The sequence below is a fragment of the Python bivittatus genome, unplaced genomic scaffold (genome assembly GCF_059951505.1).
Source record: "Python bivittatus isolate LINGU-HERP-01145 unplaced genomic scaffold, Pbiv_v1 ctg000590_np1212, whole genome shotgun sequence".
Taxonomy (NCBI): domain Eukaryota; kingdom Metazoa; phylum Chordata; class Lepidosauria; order Squamata; family Pythonidae; genus Python; species Python bivittatus.
In genome coordinates, this window is record NW_028277086.1 from 25,128,268 (window position 1) to 25,151,383 (window position 23,116).

The 23,116-nt window shown below is 36.9% G+C and overlaps 1 protein-coding gene across 4 annotated transcripts in view; it reads left to right on the top strand.

Moving 5' to 3' along the window:
- Positions 1–23,116, top strand: part of RUNX1T1 (RUNX1 partner transcriptional co-repressor 1) — a 164,668-nt gene that overhangs the window by 136,116 nt on the left and 5,436 nt on the right. For 3 of the 4 annotated variants that reach the window (XM_088149140.1, XM_088149141.1, XM_088149142.1), the window contains one exon: positions 11,172–11,362. In XM_088149140.1, coding sequence (XP_088005266.1) covers positions 11,172–11,362 — 191 coding nt within the window. Of the gene's footprint in view, positions 1–11,171; positions 11,363–13,144; positions 14,724–23,116 lie in introns of those variants that run through there. The other variant, XM_088149143.1, reaches the window with a different exon arrangement.

The window sequence follows — 23,116 nt, forward strand, 5'->3', positions numbered from 1 at the left end:
GGGGGGTGACATTTTTTAAAGTCCATTTTTTAAATTCCCATCTTTTTACTAGTTATTGCTGATCACCCACCTTCCAAATTTTCCCAATATTACTCCTCCCATTATTTACTAGCCCATAAGAATGAGTATAGCAATGAGTAGGAAGAGAGATTTTCCCCCTTATCTTCCTACTTTCTTTCCTCTCTCTTTCTTTCCTGTCTCTTTCTACAGGGGTGAGGAATGGCTTTCAGGACTGGGAGTTTACAAAACCTAGTACACAACAAAAAAAAAAGAAAAAAGGGGGGAGGGTCCCTTTTTCCTCACTGAAGTTCCCTTTTTGGCACTGGAACTACTGGGAATATCTCCACTTTGCAATAAGCAAAGGCAAGGATTGGGAAGGTGTTTTGTGGGATTGATTTGGAGGAAGAGACTTCTCATTTCCTCACTGTTGAATGGATCAAGAAATGGAATTATTTGTTTCTGATTTTTTGTGAACGAAAGGAGTTCATTTTGGGGCCAGGCCAAGGAAACCTTAGAGCATCTCCCCGTTTCTAGTTCCTGTGCTCTTTCTAAATGCTAGCAGAAAAGTTGCCACAAATGCCCGTTGTTTGTGTTATCCTACTTTTTATTTATTTTTATTATTTCTTTATTAAAGCAATTTTTATGGCCACCCAACTCTCTCATGGTGACTCCAGACAGCTTACAAAATAAAACCCTGAATATAAACCCACCACACCCTCACCCTCTGGCAACAACAATACCTTCAGACAAACCACTTGATGGGCTCTGTATTTTTAAGACATATCCAGTGTGTTCAGATTAGATTTGGGTTCAGAACCTCACTAAATAGACCCTAAGTTTACTTTTAACATTGGATGATTCTTGATAAATATTTGCTGATATTAATTATTACTGTTTTGGAAATGCTTTGTAGTACTGTCTGCTTATAAAACTCTAGGAACTGAGGGTAAGCACTAATATTTGTAATTTTTTCAGGTTATACAAAATATTATAAAATAGAAATGTGATTGGTAATTACACATCCTAATATAAAAGAGCCTGTAATCAAGTTCATTTCTTCTTTTTAAAAAAAAATTTGTAAAGACAATAATATGATTTTCATTTGTGGGTTTGTCTCCATATATTTCTTTTTCAAGGGATCTGAAAATGTTTGCAGTTGGTAATAAATATTCAAACATCTTGCAAATGTCCTACCAATTCTCTTCGCTGATCTTTGTGTGCCGGTGGGACTAGAATAGGAATGCATAATTTAAATATAAATTGCCTTATTTGCATATACAATTAGTCAAGCTGCAGCTTTGATCGTAAGCAAAAATTATTGTCCTGTTGCCACTTACACAGAATTGTAATTCACCTTGAATATTCAAAATAAATGAATCCTGTCTTGCATAGCCTCCAAATATTTATGGGAAGGTAAAGTGAAGGCATATTTTTTAAGTTTCATAAACTTAGCATTTTTCCTCTCTTGGCACAATATCAATATTTACCTTAATATGTTTTAAAACAGAGAAAGATATTAATAACCATGTGTTCCAGACACGGAGGGTGCCACATACAATGCATGGTCAGTATTTAGAATTATCAGATGGATCAATACTTTTCATTGAACATAGTAGAAAATTATAATTCAAAACATTTATTCCAGTTTTTTTGTATAATTTCCCCACACATTCCTATATATTAGGTTATCAACTTCAATGGACAAACAGTGGAGAAAAACATCATTGACCTAGGATACAGATAGAGAAAGGGAGGGCATCAAATGATCATTCTGCCCCTTAGACTTCCCAGATAAAGGTTCTGTTTCTGGTAGTTTCCTACTTTGAACAATATGGACAACTTGATTAATTACATTGTATTGCCTTCAGACACACTAATATAGCAGAACTGTCTGCATGCTACTGCAAACGATATGTTAATGTTTTGGTTTATTAAGCTGAGAAATAATTATCCAAACTGGGTCACCTTTTTTAAAATAAAAAAAGAAAAGACCGAAATGTCTTACATTTCCCGCTATCTAGTAGAAGAGGTGATGGTTCAGTTGTCCTAAATATATATTAATTTATTAACAAGGTATAGAAGATATTGTTAACAAAAGGGCAAATTCTTAAATTTGAGGCATATATGTGATTTCCAGTGATGTTGCTCTCATAAAACAAATGCTTTTAGAATCAAGAATATAGGCAGGATTTAAAAGACCTACATAACTCATGTCATGTATCCAAGTAGAATTTAATTTAGGCTTTTGGAACATCACACAGATGTATACACACAAACATAAAGTCAGACTACCTTTGATACAAAGACAAGTTTCAAATGCAGTTGTTATATCACATTGATTATGAGATGGGAGTTTTGTTGTTCTTCAGCCAAAAAATGTTTTTCAGCCAAAATAAGACGCCGCCTAGAGTCACTTGTATGGTGAGATGGGTAGCCTATATAAATTTGAAAAATAAATAATAAATAGATATAAATAAATAAATAAAAAGTTTAAACATACCTGATGCAGGTCCCAGGTTCCCAGTCTATGCAGTTAATGAGCAGTACAATTATATGCTTATCTACTTAAAAGTAAGTCTCATTGAATTCATTGGGATTTAATCTCTAATAAGAATTCCTGAGGTTGTAGCCTTTAATTCAGATAGATTTAAGAATGTGATGGCATCAGATATAGAGAACTACATTTATGGTACTGGAAAATAATGTACATCTCACTGTAACCACTGAGCATTTGTAACTCAAATATTTTTATTTTACAGTAAAACATTTTTATTAGAAATCTTATGTTTTTAATTAAACAGAACATTTAATTAAGGTGCTTCTTAAGTGGGTGAAACAATTAAGTGCAAATACTTGAATGAAACATGTCATAATTAGTTTTAATAGAGTGTTAATTGGTACTACATTTGCCAAGTTAATAATTAGTGCTTATTAAATTTTCAATTAATCATTGTCATTTTGCTTTGAATAAAGATGAAAATTAGATACACTAAATCAGAGGGAGGATAGTTTCCTTGTTAATTAGAGTAGTTGGTGTTATTTTTTTAAATAACTTGTTTTAGTTGTCAGTTGAATACATGAAATCTTCCACTTCTTTTGCATCAAACAAAACCCAGTCAGCCCATTGATGGCAAATCATGTTATACACTGTGAAAAAGAACAACGCATTATGGTAATTTCTGCTAGCTAATTTATATGGCAGACATGGTACCTCTCCTTGTATTGTTCTAAGGCACTGATTTATAAAATGATAGAGTTGGAAAAGACCATTAAGATCATTGAGTTCAACTACCACGGCCACAGTCCCACGAAAACTGTTTTAACTGTGAAACATGGACTTGTACCAATTTCATTCCATTTTGATCCACCAAGCCTGTGTGGTACAGGTATTTCAGATCAGAGTTAGAGGAAATTTCTAATAAAACTGTGTTTAAACAATTATATAAACAATAATTGCTATATTGACCCAAACCTCTACCAAGATTTTGTACCATTTTTGTATCATTTTGTCCCCTGGAGCTTATAGACCTATGTTTAAGCAAACATAAGCACTTTAAATTAGTCATTTTCTACTGATTTCTACTGATTTCCCTTGCTCCAGAAGTCAGTAACTAATTTGTCCTCTTTTCATGCTGGATCAAAAATTTGTGCATTGAAATGTATTATGATAGCTTTGTGAACATTACCTTGCTGATTTTTTCCCCATCGAATGTACTTTTAAAGGTCAAGATAACCCATTAAAAATAATGGGAGCTCTTTGAAACTCCTTAAGGAAGTAACAAGGCTTGATATTAACAGTTGCTTGTCTCACCATGCACTATCCTCATGATCTTTTTCCTCTGTTTGGTAGTTTTTCATTCTTTTCACATTAAGTTACTTAGCAAAACATAAACAGAATTCATGACAATTGACATAGTTTGGGTATCTTTTTCAACCAGAGGTTGCTTCTCTTGATTGAAATGAAGAGCATGGGTTTTATCCATCCACAATCTTCCTTAAGACATTCACCGCAATCTTATGTTTACAAATGGGTTCCCACTCTACCTTCCAGAATTCTTTTCAGTTGCGTATATACTTCCTTAGACAAGGATATTACTGCATAGCAAGAACAGTTACCTGGTAGTGACAACAAAGGGACTTAATGATAAATGCCTTTTCTCTATAGTCAAGAAAAAGTTTTGTTCGGTATATTTAGATTTCATTCTTTGTTTTAAAAGATGGGCTTTTCCCATCTCCAAGAAATTCTTGCATCTACCCATGCTCTAAGAATCTAAAATTTTAAATTGGGAAAACCTGAACTGGGAGAGGCCTAGCACTAGGTCTAAGGGTTTTTGTTTCCCTTCTCAATTATTGTTTGAAAGAATAAATATTTGTCAATCATTAATTTGCACTATTTCCACTATTTATTGAACTTTTATCTTCCCCTCTCCCCACACATCAACACATACTAGACTAGATTACTGTTGAAGTTATTTTTAGTTATGGAATATTAGTCTCTCCTAATTTGTAAAACAAAAAATCTTTATTTCCTGGTTGTGAAAGCCCATTTTAAGCATTGCTTTGTGATTATTAGCAAAACAACAACAGAAACAAAACCACTTTTCCTAAAACTATATCAAATTTCATGCAGAACAAAGCTATTCCTGGCTCTGAGTGAATTAGTTTCAATCCTACTAGAAACAGAAGAGTATTTCTATCCTACCATAATTTTGAAACAGCATTGTAAAGCTTGTTTTGGTATTTGCACATTTTCTATCTTTTCTCCGGACTCTAATGAAATGCTACCTCAACTTGGGGTTATATTACTCAAGCTTGGTAGAATTACAGACCGATATAAAATTTTACCATTGGTATATCTTTCAATATATTGGGGACAGTATATTTCAGCTAGAAAGCTAAAAAGTATAACAATAAACAATATGGAGAAATCCCTATTCTAATTCTGAGGTTTTAAGGTGTAATTATTTACATTTTATGTATGGTTTTTGCTTTTTCAATAAAATTTTATAAATATTTTTTGCAATTAAGTTAGGGAAATTGGCAGTGCTTGAAAAAGATGTAATAATTTAAAGAATGTAATCTTTTTTAGGGGTACTGTTTTCCCTAAAATATATGGATTTAATTAATGCCATAAATTAAATTGGATGATAATTTTATGGATTAACAAATTATAATTTATTATACTCAATTTAGAAATACTTCTGGGAATTAAAATCCTAGGTATTTTATGGGTTTATGACAAATCTTAAAGTAAGAGTAATCCCTATTTTGGGCAGATGTTGATATACACAGCCTTGGCCTTTTTAAATTTTATATTTAATCCACTGCCTCTCCACCTTTTAATATATCCTCACTAAAGAGAAATCCTTGTTTGACTTAGGAAGCATCAAAGTAGTGTTGTCTGCAAAGTCACTCACAAGCTGTCTAACCACAGGGCTATTACTGCTGCCAATATTTATCTTATTCTATAGTTGCTGCAAGATGGGCTCTATCACAGAAGAGTGAGGGTAGGCAACCCTGTTTTGGTCATCTAGATATAATCATAGATTGTGAATCCAAATCATTGACCCTTATGACCATATTTTAAGTATAGCTTCCACACTACACCCATAAAGTTAACTCCTAATTTATATTTTTTTCAGTGTCTTGAGCAAAAATGGGCACTTCAACATATCAAAGGCCTGTTTGCATCTAGAGTGAATAAGACTAAGATGAATAAAAGTTACACACATTATTTCTGTGTGTAATGTTAATAAGCTGTCTAACTAGTTGTCCAATCTGTTTGCCCTTGATGAATCTGCATTGGTCCAAACTTATGTACTTACTAAATTAGTCAATATTAATGTAAATATTTTGAATCTCTTAATTCAATGGTGAAATAAGTGCATAATTTGAAATATTGTAATGATCTTTCCCTTCATTTGAGAGCACTTACTATTCTAGATTAAACCAAGACTGTGAGATTAATCCCTAGTAGACTAGAATGATAAAAGTGGCATAGATGAACTGTTTCTTACATTCCATGTTAAAAAAAAAAAATCCATCCAGACCTGGTAGTGTATTTAAGTAAGCCTTTTGATTATATTATTACCAGTTCCACTGGTAATATTTCGTTATGCAGTTGATTCCTATCTTGCTCTGTAATAGGGTAGATTTAAAATTCCTTTTAAGTAGTTATCTATTTCTTTAGGGTTTGTGAAGCAGTGGGATATAAATGTTGATAGAATCTCTGGAAGATTTGACTAATTTTATTATAATCAGATATTTAGTTGCCACATTCATGTTTAAAAAGATAGATTAATCTCCTTATTCCTTTACTTATTCAAAACATTGGCTAATTATCTAGAGTTTTTATTTTTATGTTCACAGATTTGTTTTATTTTATTTTATTGGTAAACAGCACCACTTGTACACCACCCAGAGTCACTTCGTGTGAGATGGGTGGCTATATAAATATAATTAATAAATAAATAAATCCATAAATCCATAGCTTATCTGAACTTGGAGACTGGGGGACTTGGATGGATGGATGGATGGATGGATGGATGGATGGATGGATGGATATATGCCAGCCAGCCATGCATGTTAGGTAATTTTAATATTTTTTTATTTAGTGATTTTATATTGATTTTCTTGTTTTTTTCATTCTATTTGCTGCCTAAGATTGGTCATTTTAAGGGTCAATTCTATTCCTCTATTGTAGCTTTCAAAGCACCCCATGTTATGTTTACTGGCACTTCTATAATTTTTTTAATGGATAATTCATCTTGCTCTAGCAACCTTTTACAGTGATTCCTCTCTAATTAATAAAGCTATATTGAATCTCCAAATTCTAATATATTTATTTTCTATTAAGTTAACTTTCACTAAGAACTACACATGGTCTAATATAGTTCTACACATGACTCTTGTGGATAGCAACTGTTCAGTTAGAGAATCCAATTCAAAGATGCAATCAGTCCCTGAATATAAGCCATATCTTATTGAATAATTCTTAATGTTAGGATTCAGATGTATACAACCATCCCTTAATTCATATTTCCACAAGATTCCCTCTACCTTTTCACATGAGTCATACAGGTCTTTTATTCATTGTGAACTTGGAATTGTTAGTTAGTCTTCACTCCTTCAGTGGAATTTTTCCATGTTGTACATTGTTGGTGAAAATGGAAGTGGAAGGGTCCAAGTTTGTTTTGTAAGAGCTTCACATATTACAAATAAAATAACATATATTAATTAAAATACATACTCTGACCCCTTTCAATGAGTTAGTACAGCACTGAGACTGGGATTTATAAAGAAAATAACCTCCTTTACAGTTGCTGCAGCTTATGTTCAGAGTCACCTCATACAAACAACAGTGTGCCGTGGTGTCCATATTGTTTCGAATATATCTAGAGCATATCTTCTTCAGTGCCCAAATACTTCAGAATATACTTAAAGATTACATATCTGAAGGTATATCCAATTTATATTCTCCATGTGGATAATGACCCTGATATGTCTACACCCATTTCTTCCTTCAAATCCCTCATCAAAATCTCTGCTGTATAGCCTTTAGCCCCTTCATGGATGACTGCCTTGCGTAACTCAGTGAAGCCATGAGCTATACCGTGCAGGGCCGGACAGGTCATGACGGACAGGTCATGACAGAGAGTTCTGACAAAATGTGGTCCACTGGAGAAGGAAATGGCAACCCACTCCAGTATCCTTGCCAAGAAAACCCCATGGACAATGTTAAAAGGCTAAACTGGAATGTAAGATCTATGAACCAAGGCAAGCTGGATGTGGTCAAACATGAGATGACAAGATTGAACTTCGACATCTTGGGAATCAGCGAACTGAAATGGATGGGAATGGGTGAATTTAATTCGGGTGACCATTATATCTACTACTGTGGGCAAGAAACCCTTAGAAGAAATGGAGTTGCACTCATAGTCAATAAGAGAGTGGGAAAGGCAGTAATGGGGTACAACCTCAAAAACGACAGAATGATCTCAGTGCGTATCCAAGGCAAACCATTCAATATCACAGTCATCCAAGTCTATGCCCCAACCACTGATGCTGAAGAAGCTGAAGTTGACCGCTTCTATGAAGACCTACAACACCTTCTAGAACTAGCACCAAAAAGATGTCCTTTTCATCATAGGGGATTGGAATGCTAAAGTAGGAAGTCAAGGAGTAATCGGAATAACAGGCAAGTTTGGCCTTGGAGTACAAAATGAAGCAGGGCAAAGGCTAATAGAGTTCTGTCAAGAGAACAAGCTAGTCATAGCAAACACTCTTTTCCAACAACACAAGAGACGACTCTACACATGGACATCACCAGATGGTCAATACCGAAACCAGATTGATTATATACTTTGCAGCCAAAGATGGAGAAGCTCTATACAGACAGCAAAAACAAGACCAGGAGCTGACTGTGGCTCAGATCATGAGCTGCTTACTGCAAAATTTAGGCTTAAATTGAAGAATATAGGGAAAACCACTAGACCACTCAGGTATGACTTAGATCATATTCCTTGTGAGTACACAGTGAAGGTGATGAATAGATTTAGAGGATTAGATTTGGTAGACAGAGTGCCTGAAGAACTATGGACGGAGGTCCGTAACATTGTACAGGAGGCAGCAACTAAAACCATCCCAAAGAAAAAGAAATGCAAGGAAGCAAAATGGCTGTCTGATGAGACTTTACATATAGCTGTGGAAAGAAGGAATGCGAAAAGCAAGGGTGAAAGGGAAAGATATAAGCAACTGAATGCAGATTTCCAGAGAATAGCAAGGAGAGATAAGAAGGCCTTCTTAAATGAACAATGCAAAGAAATTGAGGAAAACAATAGAATGGGGAAGACTAGAGATCTCTACAAGAAAATTGGAGATATGAAAGGAACGTTTAGTGCAAAGATGGGCATGATAAAGGACAAAAAAGGCAGGGACCTAACAGAAGCAGAAGAGATTAAGAAGAGGTGGCAAGAATACACAGAAGAACTATACAAGAAAGATCTTAATGTCCCTGATGTCCACACTGGTGTGATCACTGACCTTGGGCCAGACATCCTAGAGAGTGAAGTCAAGTGGGCCTTAGGAAGCATTGCTAACAACAAAGCTAGTGGAGATGACAGTATTCCAGCTGAGTTATTTAAAATACTAAAAGACGATGGTGTTAAAGTGCTGCACTCAATATGCCAGCAAGTTTGGAAAACACAACAGTGGCCACGGGATTGGAAAAGGTCAATTTATGTTCCAATTCCAAAGAAGGGCAATGCCAAAGAATGCTCAAACTATCGCACAATCATTTCACATGCTAGCAAGGTTATGCTCAAAATCCTAGGCTTCAGCAATACATGAACCGAGAACTACCGGATGTACAAGCTGGGTTTCGAAGAGGCAGAGGAACTAGAGATCAAATCGCCAACATTCGCTGGATCATGGAGAAAGCACGAGAGTTCCAGAAAAATATCTACTTCTGCTTCATTGACTATGCAAAAGCCTTTGATTGTGTGGATCACAACAAACTGTGGCAAATTCTTAAAGAGATGGGAGTACCAGACCACCTTACCTGTCTCCTGAGAAATCTGTATGCGGGCCAAGAAGCAACAGTTAGAACTGGTCATGGAACAACCGATTGGTTTAAAATAGGGAAAGGTGTACGACAAGGCTGTATACTGTCACCCTGCTTATTTAACCTATATGCAGAGTACATCATGAGAAATGCCAGGCTGGAAGAATCACAAGCCGGAATTAAGATTGCAGGGAGAATCAACAACAACCTCAGATATGTAGACGATACCACCCTAATGGCAGAAAGTGAAGAAGAACTAAAGAGCCTCTTGATGAGGGTGAAAGAGGAGAGTGCAAAAGCTGGCTTGAAACTCAACATTAAAAAAACTAAGATCATGGCATCTGGACCCATCAATTCCTGCAAATAGAAGGGGTAGAAATGGAAGCAGTAACAGACTTCATTTATTTGGGCTCCAAGATCACCACAGATGGAGACTGCAGCCATGAAATTAAAAGATGCTTGCTCCTTGGGAGGAAAGCTATGGCAAGCCTAGATAGCATATTAAAAAGCAGAGACGTCACCTTGCCAACAAAGATCCACATAGTCAAAGCTATGGTTTTTCCAGTAGTAATGTATGGCTGTGAGAGCTGGACTATAAAAAAGGCTGAGTGCCGAAGAATTGATGCCTTTGAACTGTGGTGCTGGAGAAGACTCTTGAGAGTCCCCTGGACTGCTAGGAGGTCAAACCAGTCAATCTTAAAAGAAATCAACCCTGATTGCTCATTGGAAGGATCGATGATGAAGCTCAAGCTCAGATACTTTGGTCACCTAATGCGAAGAGAGATCTCTTTGGAGAAGACCCTGATGTTGGGAAAGATTGAAGGCAAAAGGAGAAGAGGACGGCAGAGGATGAGATGGTTAGATAGCATCACTGAAGCAATGAGCATGAAACTGAGCAAACTCAGGGAGGCAGTGAAGGACAGGAAGGCCTGGCACAATATGGTTCATGGGGTCACGAAGAGTCGGACACGACTTAACGACTAAACAACAACAACAACAATAGCCTTTACATTATTTTTATTTTCAGCACCATCCTGTAATTAAACCAACATACATGTAACTGATCTAATTCTTCCCCTGTTTGTTACAGTGTTCATTTCCTTCAGTTTATAATTTTGAATTCATGTTTTTTTAGATCAGTTTTTTTACTGTAAGGGCCTATCACATTTTGGTAAAATACCAAGTACATAGACTATACTATAGTGTACATGGCTTAGATACTTTTTCATTGTTTCTTTGTGAATTCTGCTTGCTATTTCGTGCATAAGCTTTTCATGCTTTTTAATGTAGTGTATATATTAATATGGTAATAAAATAAGCAATGTTTTCCCAATTCTGAGGTTCCTACAGTTCCACAGAGATGCTGTGGCACTTATACACTTACCTTTTTGAATTACCTCAAAAGAGGTATAATAGAAAGCTGGAAGTATTGTTTAGTGGTTGATATGATGTGCCATTAAATTGAATTTATGGACATTTACCCAAATATAGAATATTTACATTATATAGATCTATAACTTCCACAAGCTAACTACATTTGTACATAAAATCAGTCGTCTTTTGATCTTGTTCCTGCTGAACTGAGGGAAATGTCTTACTTTGTTTGCAGAGGAAGCAGTCAATGAAGTAAAACGGCAAGCAATGACTGAGTTGCAGAAGGCAGTGTCAGAGGCAGAACGGAAAGCCCATGATATGATTACTTCAGAGAGAGCTAAAATGGAGCGCACAGTGGCAGAGGCCAAGCGACAGGCTGCAGAAGATGCACTAGCTGTGATCAATCAGCAAGAGGATTCTAGTGAGGTGAGAATTTCATTGTGAAAAACAAGGCCATATCTGTGCTTGAAAAGTATAAAATGCTGTATTACATTTATCAGAATTGGCAGTGGAAGTTTTGAGCAAATTCATAAATAATCAGCAGAAGAGGAGGAGCAGGAGGAGGAGGAGGAGGAGGAGTTCTGGTCATTGAGTAACTTTAAAAACTACACATACCAGCATTCATGGGTACAGAAATAAAATGCAGAGCTTTAGCCATTCTTATGTTTTCCTCGTTCTCTTCTTCACCCTCTTTTGAACTTGGCTAGTACAGAAAAAAAAGGAAAGCAGAGAAGACAGGGCTGGTGCTGATCACAATGGCTACAGGACTTCCAAATAGAAAGTTTATTTTTATATTATCCTCCTTGATAGATTACATAATGTTGCTGCCCAAATACATCAACATAGAAATAAATCTCATTGATTTTATTTCTGAATATGGTTAAAACTGAGAGCCAGTTTGTCTAGTGGTTTAGGCACTGGACTAGGAACTGGGAGATCTTTGCTGTAGTCCTGTCTTCGGCACAAAAGCCAATTTGGTGATTTTGGGCCAGTCATTTTCTCTCAGCCCCAGGAAGACAGCAGTGGCCAGCCATTTCTAAAAATCAAATAAATGTACACAGCCTTAGATGTCTTAGGTTCATATGAGTTGTTGTATAACAAGCCAAATAATTCCTCTGTTTGCTATGATTGACAGTAGCTTTCCCATGTCTCAGACCGAAGTATCTCCTAGCTCTGGTACTTTACATTCTTTTTACTGGAGTGAACTTTGAATCTATATAATGCAAAATATAAATTGTACGTTGAGATAAAGACATCAATGCCATTATGTCAGCTTGAGATTGCAATTGTGAGCACACTTACTATGGAGTAATCCCACAAAATCAATGGAACAGACTTTGAAGTAAACGTATTTAGAATTCTCCAATGAAAATATTTAATTGAAATAGTTTTAAAGATACTTAGATCGTATTTATTGAGCTCATTTTTTCCTTCTGATTTCACACACTCCACAGTGTGCTAAAATGCAGTCACAGCAAATGCTCCTCTAATTTTCCATATTTTATTTTGTGATTGCATGCTGGTTTCTCCATAATGTCGGTAGGAGGGACATATTCACAGGCATAATGAATAATAAAAGAATGGGGAGGGAATGTCACCTTGTGGCAACATTTCCATAACATTAAAAAAATATCCCACTTAAGAAACAAATATTATTAGAAGCATACTCTTAGATTGGTGGTTTCTAACTAGGCTTATAATTATATTGTACATAATAGTGAAAATTTCAAAACTAGTTTGTATTTCAAATATTTTCAACAAATAGAAGGGGCATATATTGTAGCAGAAAATAAATCATTTTGTACAATTGTTTTCTAAAACTGCCTTGTTTTTCAAAACAAATAGGAGTTTTAGTATATTTATATGATCGATGAAGAATGAGGTTCTTAGAGCGCAAACAAAAGATGTTATCAGATTTGCAAGATTGTTTTTTTAATTAGAATGTATTACTTCAACTACAGGATTCTCTATAAAGGGAATGGTGGGGAGACAGCATCTGGCAGAAGAAAACAGATTCAAAGAGCAACAAAGAGTAAATTAGGGACAAAGATGGTAAACCTTAGCTCAGGCTGGAAAATGTCAGTGAAAGCTTTTGTGGGGCACATATGGCACCATATATTACAGGAAGTAAGGAGGGAGAGGGAGAATCATATATTTTGTTGCCAATCCTGAAGTGTTTTGGATAAAATGAATTCTTGTGTCTTTCAGAGAAAAAAGAAATGTTAAAATCCATGCGGAAAGGGAAGTCTTGATTAAACCTGCCCCAATAAACAGATGCTAAGTATAATTTCTTTCAGCTTAACATTGATGAGAGATTTTGTTTATGATCTTTCTTTTTATCATATCTTTTTACATGTGCCAAAATTTTTGACAGCGTAGTTTTAAATAATTTTTAAATACTAAATTAAGATATTTGTGAGGAGAGATCTGTAGCAGAGAAATATTTTACACAATTTATCTATTTTGAAATATTTACATGCTATTAATTATTCTAAGCACGGTATTTAATGTCTTTAGTAAATTGGTAACTTCTAGAGTAATTTAGATGCAAAAATTCAAATTAAGCACTTGCCCCATCATGAATGAAGTAGCAAAAATCACAGGCAGATAAATCTGCAGCATGTGGCAATACACATCCATTATTTAAGGGAGAGTAAGATTTTAATTGGTCCCAGGCATCACCAGAGATGAAAGGCTATTGGGAAAAGACTAGATGCCCAGAGTTTCAACTTAATGTGTAGCAGATGAAGAAGAATAGACAAAAAGAATTCATTTCCAACATCTGAAAGATTTCTCAGAAACAGAATCTAAGAATGAATGAGATATATGAATTATATACACAGACACACACACACACACATATGTGCACACACAGAAAGAGAAATGTCATTCTTAACAGACCTCCTGCAGAATTAAATTTTGTATCAATTAAAATCTGCTTCAGCTCTGCAAGGCAGTTTGTTTATGAATGCTGCCTACTATGATCATTAAACAGTTCAACCATTCCAGTATGTTGAAAGTACAAATTCCAGGATTTACAGCCAGTAGAGCCATCAAGGAAACACAGACTAAATAGTTCTAGAGTGCTTGAGATCAGGGAAAGCTGAATTACTATCCTACCTCAATAGAGATAGGGAGAGAGAGGGGGAGATATAGATAAAATGTGTATTTTGTTATCCAAAGACAAGCCATGGTATATAGTGGTTAAGGTTTGGACTCCCTATACCTGTAGTTGTAATTCACCTTCAGCCACAAGAATTTATTTAATAACTTTGGACCAGTCACTCTCTCTCAGCCCAATCCACTTCACAGGGATGTTGTTGCAAGGATAAAATATAAACCCCAATCTAAACTGACTTGAGCTCTTGGAGGAAAAATGGGATACAAATCTCATAAATTATTTTATGCTGTTATCAAAAAAGAGGGATTCTTTGATGCTTCAATATTACAGTCTTTTTGAAAAGCATTCAACTTTCTGGATGTCTTTAAACGGTCAGGCCTTTTGGGGAGAACGAGATATTTCAAATAGCCTCATACCAAGTCATGTAAGTCATAAACAGCTGTAACAACAGTGACCAAAAGCAGACAATTAGCCAATTAAGCCTTTCTAGCAAGAAGCTAAAGATGATCCTTAAAACTGTTTGTGGTTAATAATATGGTTGTCACCCTCTGGAGGAGATGGGTGGCATACAAATTTAAGGAAGGAAGGAAGGAAGGAAGGAAGGAAGGAAGGAAGGAAGGAAGGAAGGAAGGAAGGAAGGAAGGAAGGAAGGAAGGAAGGAAGGAAGGAAGGAAGGAAGGAAAAGAAAAGAAAAGAAAAAAGAAAGGAAAGGAAGGAAGGAAGGAAGGAAGGAAGGAAGGAAGGAAGGAAGGAAGGAAGGAGAAAGAAAGAAAGAAAGAAAGAAAGAAAGAAAAGAAAGAAAGAAAGAAAGAAAGAAAGAAAGAAAGAAAGAAAGAAAGAAAGAAAGAAAGAAAGAGAAAGAAAGAGAAAGAAAGAAAGAAAGATGGTAAAGAAATAAAGAACCAGCTGAAGTTGTAAACACTTTCAGAACTAAGATTATGTTGTAACAGTATGATAGAACAAAAATATGTTTCAGCAGAGCCTGGATATGTCCAAACACAAGCAAAGCCAGTACAATAGGGACTGCTATGCAAATATATCTATCCCAAACATCCACTAAATCTGGGACATTCTGCTTCAGGATTGAGTCCAGGAGCAGTCAATTATGGTTTGAAGTAATAGAAAGCTATGGAGAGTTATAGTGACCAGTATTGGTATAAAGTCAGTCTAGTTAGTTTTCTTTATCATTTCTCTTATCTCATGGCTTTAATTTCTTTTGCTTAGTATTCTTACTCTTTTCCTGTGCTTTGCATAACATTGGTTACAACAGAAGTGAATAATGTGTTAGGTATGTATGTATGATGTGAAAATAAAGATTGTAAAGACTGGATTCAGTACTATAGAGTTGCAACTACAAGTAAAGCAAAATAATGTTGTGAACAGGTTTTAATGGAAGCATTCATGTTCTTAAGGCTTTTCCTTCCTGTATTTATTCCAAGTGCATCTTGGAAGAGAGACAAAACATTGTTGATTATGAAGAGTCTTTTAGAAATCATAGATCAGATCCAGCAAAAGTTAAGCACATTTTAGTGCCATTAAAATTGATTGATTTATAGATAGGACTTCATATCTATACATTTATAGGTAGGACTTCACTTCACTATGTATTGTTTCTTATATTCACATCCAAGCAGGTTCAGGCTGCAGTCAACAGCACAGACCTCAATGCACAGGCAGGGCTTTGCACAGGAAAATGTTTATTATTTCAGTTGTTTTAGACAGCTGTGAGACTGTACATGATGAGAGCATGATTGCAGATATGATTTACCATCTCTGTGCACTGTAGGGCAGAGCTATGATTCCAGAGGCAGAAGGAGGAAATGCAAGTTGATGAGAACAGTTGCCTTCACAATGTCCTGATTGGCCACTGTGTCAAAATTGGGGAACCTTTTGTTAGAGGCACTAAATTAGTCTTATACTTCCTTAGGAGAAATAGTTAACAAGGAACAAGAATGGCCTCTCTTCTCGCCTCTTGTCATAAAGGGAACAGGACTAGTATATCTTCCTCCTCCTGCTACTTTCTATATTGCTTCAAGCTACAATCAATAATTTTATCCAAATATGGAATAATTGTGTCTTGCTAGCTTATAGCCACAATATGTTTTCACCAAGACCTCAAATCAATTGACTAATAGCAACAATCTTGTGGTTTTTTTACAACTGCAAAAGAAGCTCTTGTTATGCAGTATAGTATAGGTTATAACAAAATAGAAAACATTAATGTAGCTGTGCATGGAAGACATACAATAAAACAGACTTGTTATGCTAATATACAACTTTGCTTTAGTTCTTTCATACATGGCACACAAAACATAAATTTAAACACAGTGTAACAAAAATGCTTTTATACACACAAAGGCACATAATGTAGGGGGGCGGGGCAGGGAGTGGGGAGGAGAAAGAGAAGCCTGAATGAAGAATTGATTTTTTTCAGCGAAGTTTCTATGAAACTGTTTTTAGCATTTGTCAGATGTAGAGAGATGGAAGTGCTTTAAGTTAAAGACCCCCAAAATTGTAAATATTCAGAGAAACCTGTTATTTATCATTTAGTTATTAAATGCTATAACATTAAAGCAATTAAGATTGATGTGATGGATAACATTAATAATAAACCGTAGACAAAATTAGGAAAGCAACACTCAATAAAAACAATCTGAAACAGATAGCAGTACCAGTTCCCTTGAAATATAAGACAATGAATCAAAACCTTATTCACTGCTCCTAATACAGTATATACTTTCATAAGTCTGGCTAAGAAATCTGTTTCAAAACCACTCATATTCTACAAAAATGCTTCCTCTCTAGTTGCTAGCTTTCTGAAGACCTCAGAAATGTATCTAACAGAATAGACAGACTTGTCTGGGATATTTTTGTTCATATTCTCATGATTGACATATAGCTTTAGAGCCAGGCATATCTGTAGCTCCTTGGGCAAAGGGAATTTCTTATTCTCTAAGCCACTCATTTTATGGGTTGCACCAGAGAATTTCACGGTTAAGTGCATAAGCAAATCTGCAGCATATATGATGCCTGGTGCCATTTTGTATTCAAAGGCAGGAAGTGCTTTGGAGTTCACAGAGACGTGCATTAGCAACTGTCTGCAACTCCTTAAACCAAACATGTCTGAGGTAGGGATCATGCCAGAGCTGAGTAGGACAACTGTCTAAACCTGGGAAAAGATTCTATTGCTTTAAGGAATTGCAGGCAGATACTATATGAGCACCCCTGCATACTCCAAACTTTTTTTTATCTTTGAGTCCAAAGTGCTGCATAGTCCTAATGATGGCGACATAGAAAATTCATGTTTGGGGCAGGGGCGAGATCTAGCCCTAAACAATTACTGTAGGGTTTGACATTCTGAATGACCGTGAGTTCTAATCCTCCTTTAGGCAATGAATTTGACTGAGTGACTTTAAGCCAGTCAGTCTCTTCAGACCAATCGACGTCATGGGGTAGCTGTGGGGAAAATAGGAAGAGGGAGCATTATGTACATTTTGTTTGATATGAACAAAATAAGAGCAGGATATAAATATCATCATCATCATCATCATCATCATCTACCTGAAGCCACCAGGGGCAGTCATTTGATGACATGGGGTTAGGTATCATCAATATGCTGAAGATACTCAGTTATACATCTCAGCCCCAGGTCACCCAAGTGATGCTGTCAAGGTTCTGTCTCAGTGTCTGGAGGCTGTGGGAATCTGTATGGAGAATAGGCTTAACCTTACCAAGTGGCTGTAGATTTTGGAACCATCCAATCCCAGAGATTTTCCATCTCTGGATGGGGCCCCAGAATCTGAGGGGTCCTCCTGGTTTTGTGTCTCCTACCTAAGGAATAGGTGGCAGCTATGCTAGGAAAGCTTTTGCACAAATCCATCTTGTGTACCAATTACACCTATTTCCTGGATTGGGAAGCCTTGCTCACAGTCACTTATGTATCAGTGGCCTCTCCTCTGGATTACTGCAATGCACTCTAGTGAGGCTCCCTTTGAAGGCCACTTAGAAGCTACTGGTCCAGAATGCATGGGTAGTTATAAGTGCACCTCAGTACACTGATATAACACCACTATTGTGCAAGCTGCACTGACAAGCGTGCCTTCTTTGTCACTGCTTGTCACTTATAAAGCTCTTCATGGCACTGGGCCAGGACATTTGAGGGACCGCCTATCTCCAATTATCTCTGTCTACCAAACAAGATCAGATAGTGTGGCGTGCTCTGTGTCCCATGTATTCAAAGAGCCACCTTGTAGAACCCAGAAGGCATTCCTTCTCCATCACTGAGCAGCATCCCTCCCCACCCCAAGATCTCAACAACCCCAACCCTGCTGGCCTTAGAAAGGCCCCAAAGACCTGGGTCTCCCCTCAGGCACCCTGAGCCATCACTATATATACACATGTGTCCTGTGAATTATTGTGCCCAGTGCTATAGGTGTTATACGATATTGTGTTTTTATTGCTTTGCTGTATTTTATTTATTAATTTTTCATTTGTTTTAATGTTGTTAGCTGCACAGAGCTGTTTGGCAAGTTGGACACCATACAAATTGAATAAAATAAATAAAAACAAACAACAAGCAAGGCCCCAGGTCGAATCCCTGATATGTCTAGTAGTGAGATATGGGGGAGTTTTCTGAAGACCATAGTGGTTCAGGGTCCTTTATATTAGGATATATTATGGGTACAGCCAGACAGCCACAAGTCCACCAGTATTTGAGCCGGTAGAAAGGTATACCAAAATAAAATTTACTGTCCTGATTGCCAAGCCCTATTTTTTCTTAGTAACTACTGTAGGGTGGTGATCGTTGTTGTCCTTACAATTTTAATTCAGGACAACTTAAGGAGAGAAATTGATGAATGTAGGGAGGTACGTGGAATCATCTGTGTAGCCACCTGCCAAGTTGCCCAGCTAACAGGTCACAGACATGGGGATTCTCTGCTCTTACGACCTCTCAGTTGGGCTCTTTTTCATCCAAGTCTAGTGCTGTTCTGAAAGAGTACAAGTCCTGTCCTTTGAACATGGGTTTAACAATCCTTAAAGAATGATAAATCTGTGCCCCAAAAGCCCAGGAGGAGGGAGTATATTGAAAACTGCTTCACTTAACAACCGAGCTGCCAGTCCCAATTGTGGTCGCTAAATGAGTACTCCCGTACCTAAGTCCTGACAAGCACTTTGGTAAAAGTCATTCAAGCATTATACAAGGAGATACCTCTGTGGAAGCCATGTGTCTGATCTCTCCTGCAACCTAACCCAAAATGGCTATGGAGGCAGTGCCCAGTGAATGGGAGGGGAGGTGTGTGTCTACTGAACCTCAAGTGGTCAATGAGAGTTGGACACTTTGACAGTGTCATCAACCACATCATTTATGATGGATGTGAGATCTTATCCACAGCTAAAATTATATCAGGAGAAGAGGGAAAACACTAAAATTGAAAAGCTAAATATGACTTTAAGCTTCCTCAGCTGTTGGCTGGGGTGAAATGAAGAAAATGTTACCAAGGCATGTTTGTGCCACTGTTAGAGGGACATGAGGTTATGCCCCAATTGTCTCTCCGGGTCGGTGTTGACAAACTGCCTTGGAGTAGCTCTTCAGTTCCACAAGCCAAGTTGTTTACCATTCCTGGTCCATGACCCTTTTAACTGAAGTTGCCAAGGAGTCTGTCTAAACAGGGAGACCCTGGAAATTTTAGATGCAGAACTTTCAACATTGTAGTTATTCTAAATCCACTCAAGTGCTGGTTTCCAGAGTTGATGTGGAAGTGTTGATGTGGGAAGTCTCCTCAGAGACATAAAACTGATTAGTAATGATTAGCACTGTCTCTTTCTTTCAGTGAGATTTCCATAAAGTTTCTGCTTTGGCTCCATTGAAATGAATAGAAGCTGTGCAGTTGCAATATTTGATGGGTTGCAAAAATGGTCTTCATACTAAACTCAACAAAATTTCCTGGAAACACCCCATTGTTTGCGATTTTACAATTTTTCGCCATGATTATTTCCCCCTGCCCTAAAATAAATAATTATAAAACTACAGTGAACTATCCCCCAATCCTCAGAATGAACCTGAAACCATGGACAGTGAATCAAAACCAGCTGATGGCAGACAAGGAGCCTGTGTTCCCTACAATTTAACCACTAAAAAACATCTGTTTCTCTGTGCTAGTAATTCCACCTTTTAAGAAGAGTTTTTAAAAGATGGGAACAATTTCTGCAAATACCAGAAAAAAAAAGCACCTAACCCCTAGCTCATGCATTTGTAATTACCTGGTTTAGTCTGCACGCTTAATTCATATGAGTTTAGATGGAAATGCTGCATACATCTGAATTCAATCTAACAAGGAGAAAAGAGAAAGGGAAGGAGGCATGCGTACTGGACACTTAACTATTCTTGCATCTGCCAAAACATTCCTGTGCCAAAAGAGAGTAAATCTTACACTAGGACTGTTTTCTAAAGAAGCCACTTGACTCCGATTAAACGTTTAATTTCCTTAAAACAGTATTTTGGATTTAGGCCTTTGTTCTTCCTGGTAATTGGGATTTCTGTTGTAGTTTAGGAATCTCACTTATCGGCTGGCTCTGCTCCAGCAATCCAGCTGGCATAGTAAAGCTGGAGGGAAAGGAGCAGCAGGCATCCTTTTGGTGGCTTCCCATTTGGCAGGGAGCAGAAATGTAAGATGCCATCAGCTGGCTATGTGCTTAACAAGGAATTCTTGTACTTTGGAATGAAATGTAGACAGGGACAGAATTTCAGCATTTTAAGCACCAACTTTTTGAATGGAAAAAAAGGAAATTTTAGCAATATATCCTTGTTTGTTTATCCCACAGTGGAAATCAGTTGACATCCCATCAATTCAAGGGCAGGCTAGAGAAATCCAACATACTAGTGTAATTTCTGAAATTCTGGAGTGATTTTTCTCACTCATTTTCATTTCAGGAAAGAGAACTGGACTTGTATTTTTAGAATGCAAAATGTTATGTTTTAGAGCATCACAAGCTATCTTATGAGTGTAATATGCCTGATACGTGGGTTAAAAACCTTTTAAATAATAATACATTCAGTTTATGCAGTTAGTGTCATAAAAACTAGGAGAATTACATTAATAATAAAAAAAGCAATAAAAGACATCCAGTTGATCCTGGGAAAGAAAAAAAACTTAACCTGGTACCCACCAAATTTGCTACCAAGTAAACATCCCTGTGAAAATTCCTTCAGTGCCAATTTTGGATTTTCTTTCTTGGTCAAAAGCTACTTAATTTCAGAGCATGGAGTATTTGGAGAATGGCTTTAAGTGATAAAGTTAAGATTTTAATGGATGGAAGAGTGACAAATGCAGTTCTAGTTTCTACTGCCCAAACTTTCAGTCTCTAAATGCATATGGAATGTGTACAAAGCATTAACACAACTACAGTTAAAATTTGCAGGGTTTTTCCTCCAGTAAAATGTAGTGCAAAAAAAAATTCAGATGTTTGATGAATGATAGTACAGTTGCTAAGATGTACTTCTCAGGGTTCCAAAAATGTGTATCCATCTTGGCACCTTCCAAATATATTGGGATCAGAGAACCAGTTTGGTCTAGTGGTTAAAGCACCAGGCTAGAAAGCAGGAGACAATGAGTTCTAGTTGCTCCTTAAGCATGAAAGCCGGCTGGGTGACTTTGGGTCAGTCCCTCTCTCTCAGCCCATCTCACCTCACAGGGTTGTTGTTGTGGGAAAAATAGGCAGAAGGAGTATTGGGTAAGTTTGCCACCTTGTGTTATTTATAAAAATAATAAAGGTGGGATAAAAAAATCTAAAAAAAAAGTCTCAGAATAGTGATGCTGGGATTACTGGTTAGTTACAGACCCAACATGCCTGAAGGATGTCTGATTGAGGAAGGCGGGTCTAGCTCCTGGTTAGAATAAGCAATTAGGTCACTGTGACTAAATTCTGCTATCGAATCAGCAGCAGCTAGCAGTGTCTCGTCTTCCTTAATATCTCTCCTTTCACACAAGCAGTGTGCTGGGCTTTTAAACTGCAGGAATTACTTTTTTATCCAATCATCATGAGCACCACTTTTGTCTAAATTTTGGTGAGCTAGATGAGGGAAACGCTAATTTATAGGGAAACCGCCCTCCCTCTCCCCCCAATAACATCTTCTGTGGGGCCAACAATGAGGCGCTTTTGGCTTTCTTTTGGTCAGTTGGCTTATGTAGCTTATGACTGTCATAAGAAGCCAATTTTACTCAATTATGAAAACCATAATTTCTCTGCTAATCTTTAGCAAATGCCATTTCCCCTCCCTTTTACATAACAGATAGCTAGTCACCGAGGTCTTCTTTCAGCCAAGGAAATTTGTGTACACACCGCTGAGGCAACTTCTGCAGTTCTTTCTCATGAGAGAAATCTTTCATGCATCTATTTCTTAATTGTGCTGTCTCCTGGCTGCTGCAGGAAAGCATAATATAGTGAAACTTTGTTTTAATGGGTTAATTGTACTGTATTCCGGAATGTCCATTGAAATGGAGATGAGGGCATTTGGGGGAGTTACCTAATAATGCATCAATTACAGTGGAAATTTGGTCCACTGCATGCAAAATCCATTGCATCAAAGTCTGGTATATAGAGGTTTTACTGTATAAAATTGTGATGTAATTGTGAAAGATGACCCTTGACCAACCTCACAAATTCTTTTCCAATATTGAGGATTGCTGTAATCAAACTGAGTCTTGATATCTTTGCTATGCTGCATAAATATAATGACAAAACTCCAGAAAACTCACTGTCATTATGTGATTATGGTCATAGCAGGTAGCAGCAGGTAGCTGACTTTTTCTGATCTCAGAAAGTTAAGCAGGGCTGGGCCTAGTTAGTCCTTGGATGAGAGACCACCAGGAAATCCGAGGGCTGTAGGTTATATGGGGAGGTTGAAAAAGATCTTGGAAGAAGAGAAAGGAAACAGTATGGGTGTGTCCAGGAATCTTCCAGAAATCCACCTTGACACAAAAATGCATCAATGCATGGAATTGTTTGTTTGTTTTAGTGCTTCCCTTAACATCTTGAGCCAAGCACGCCTCAAACTTTAA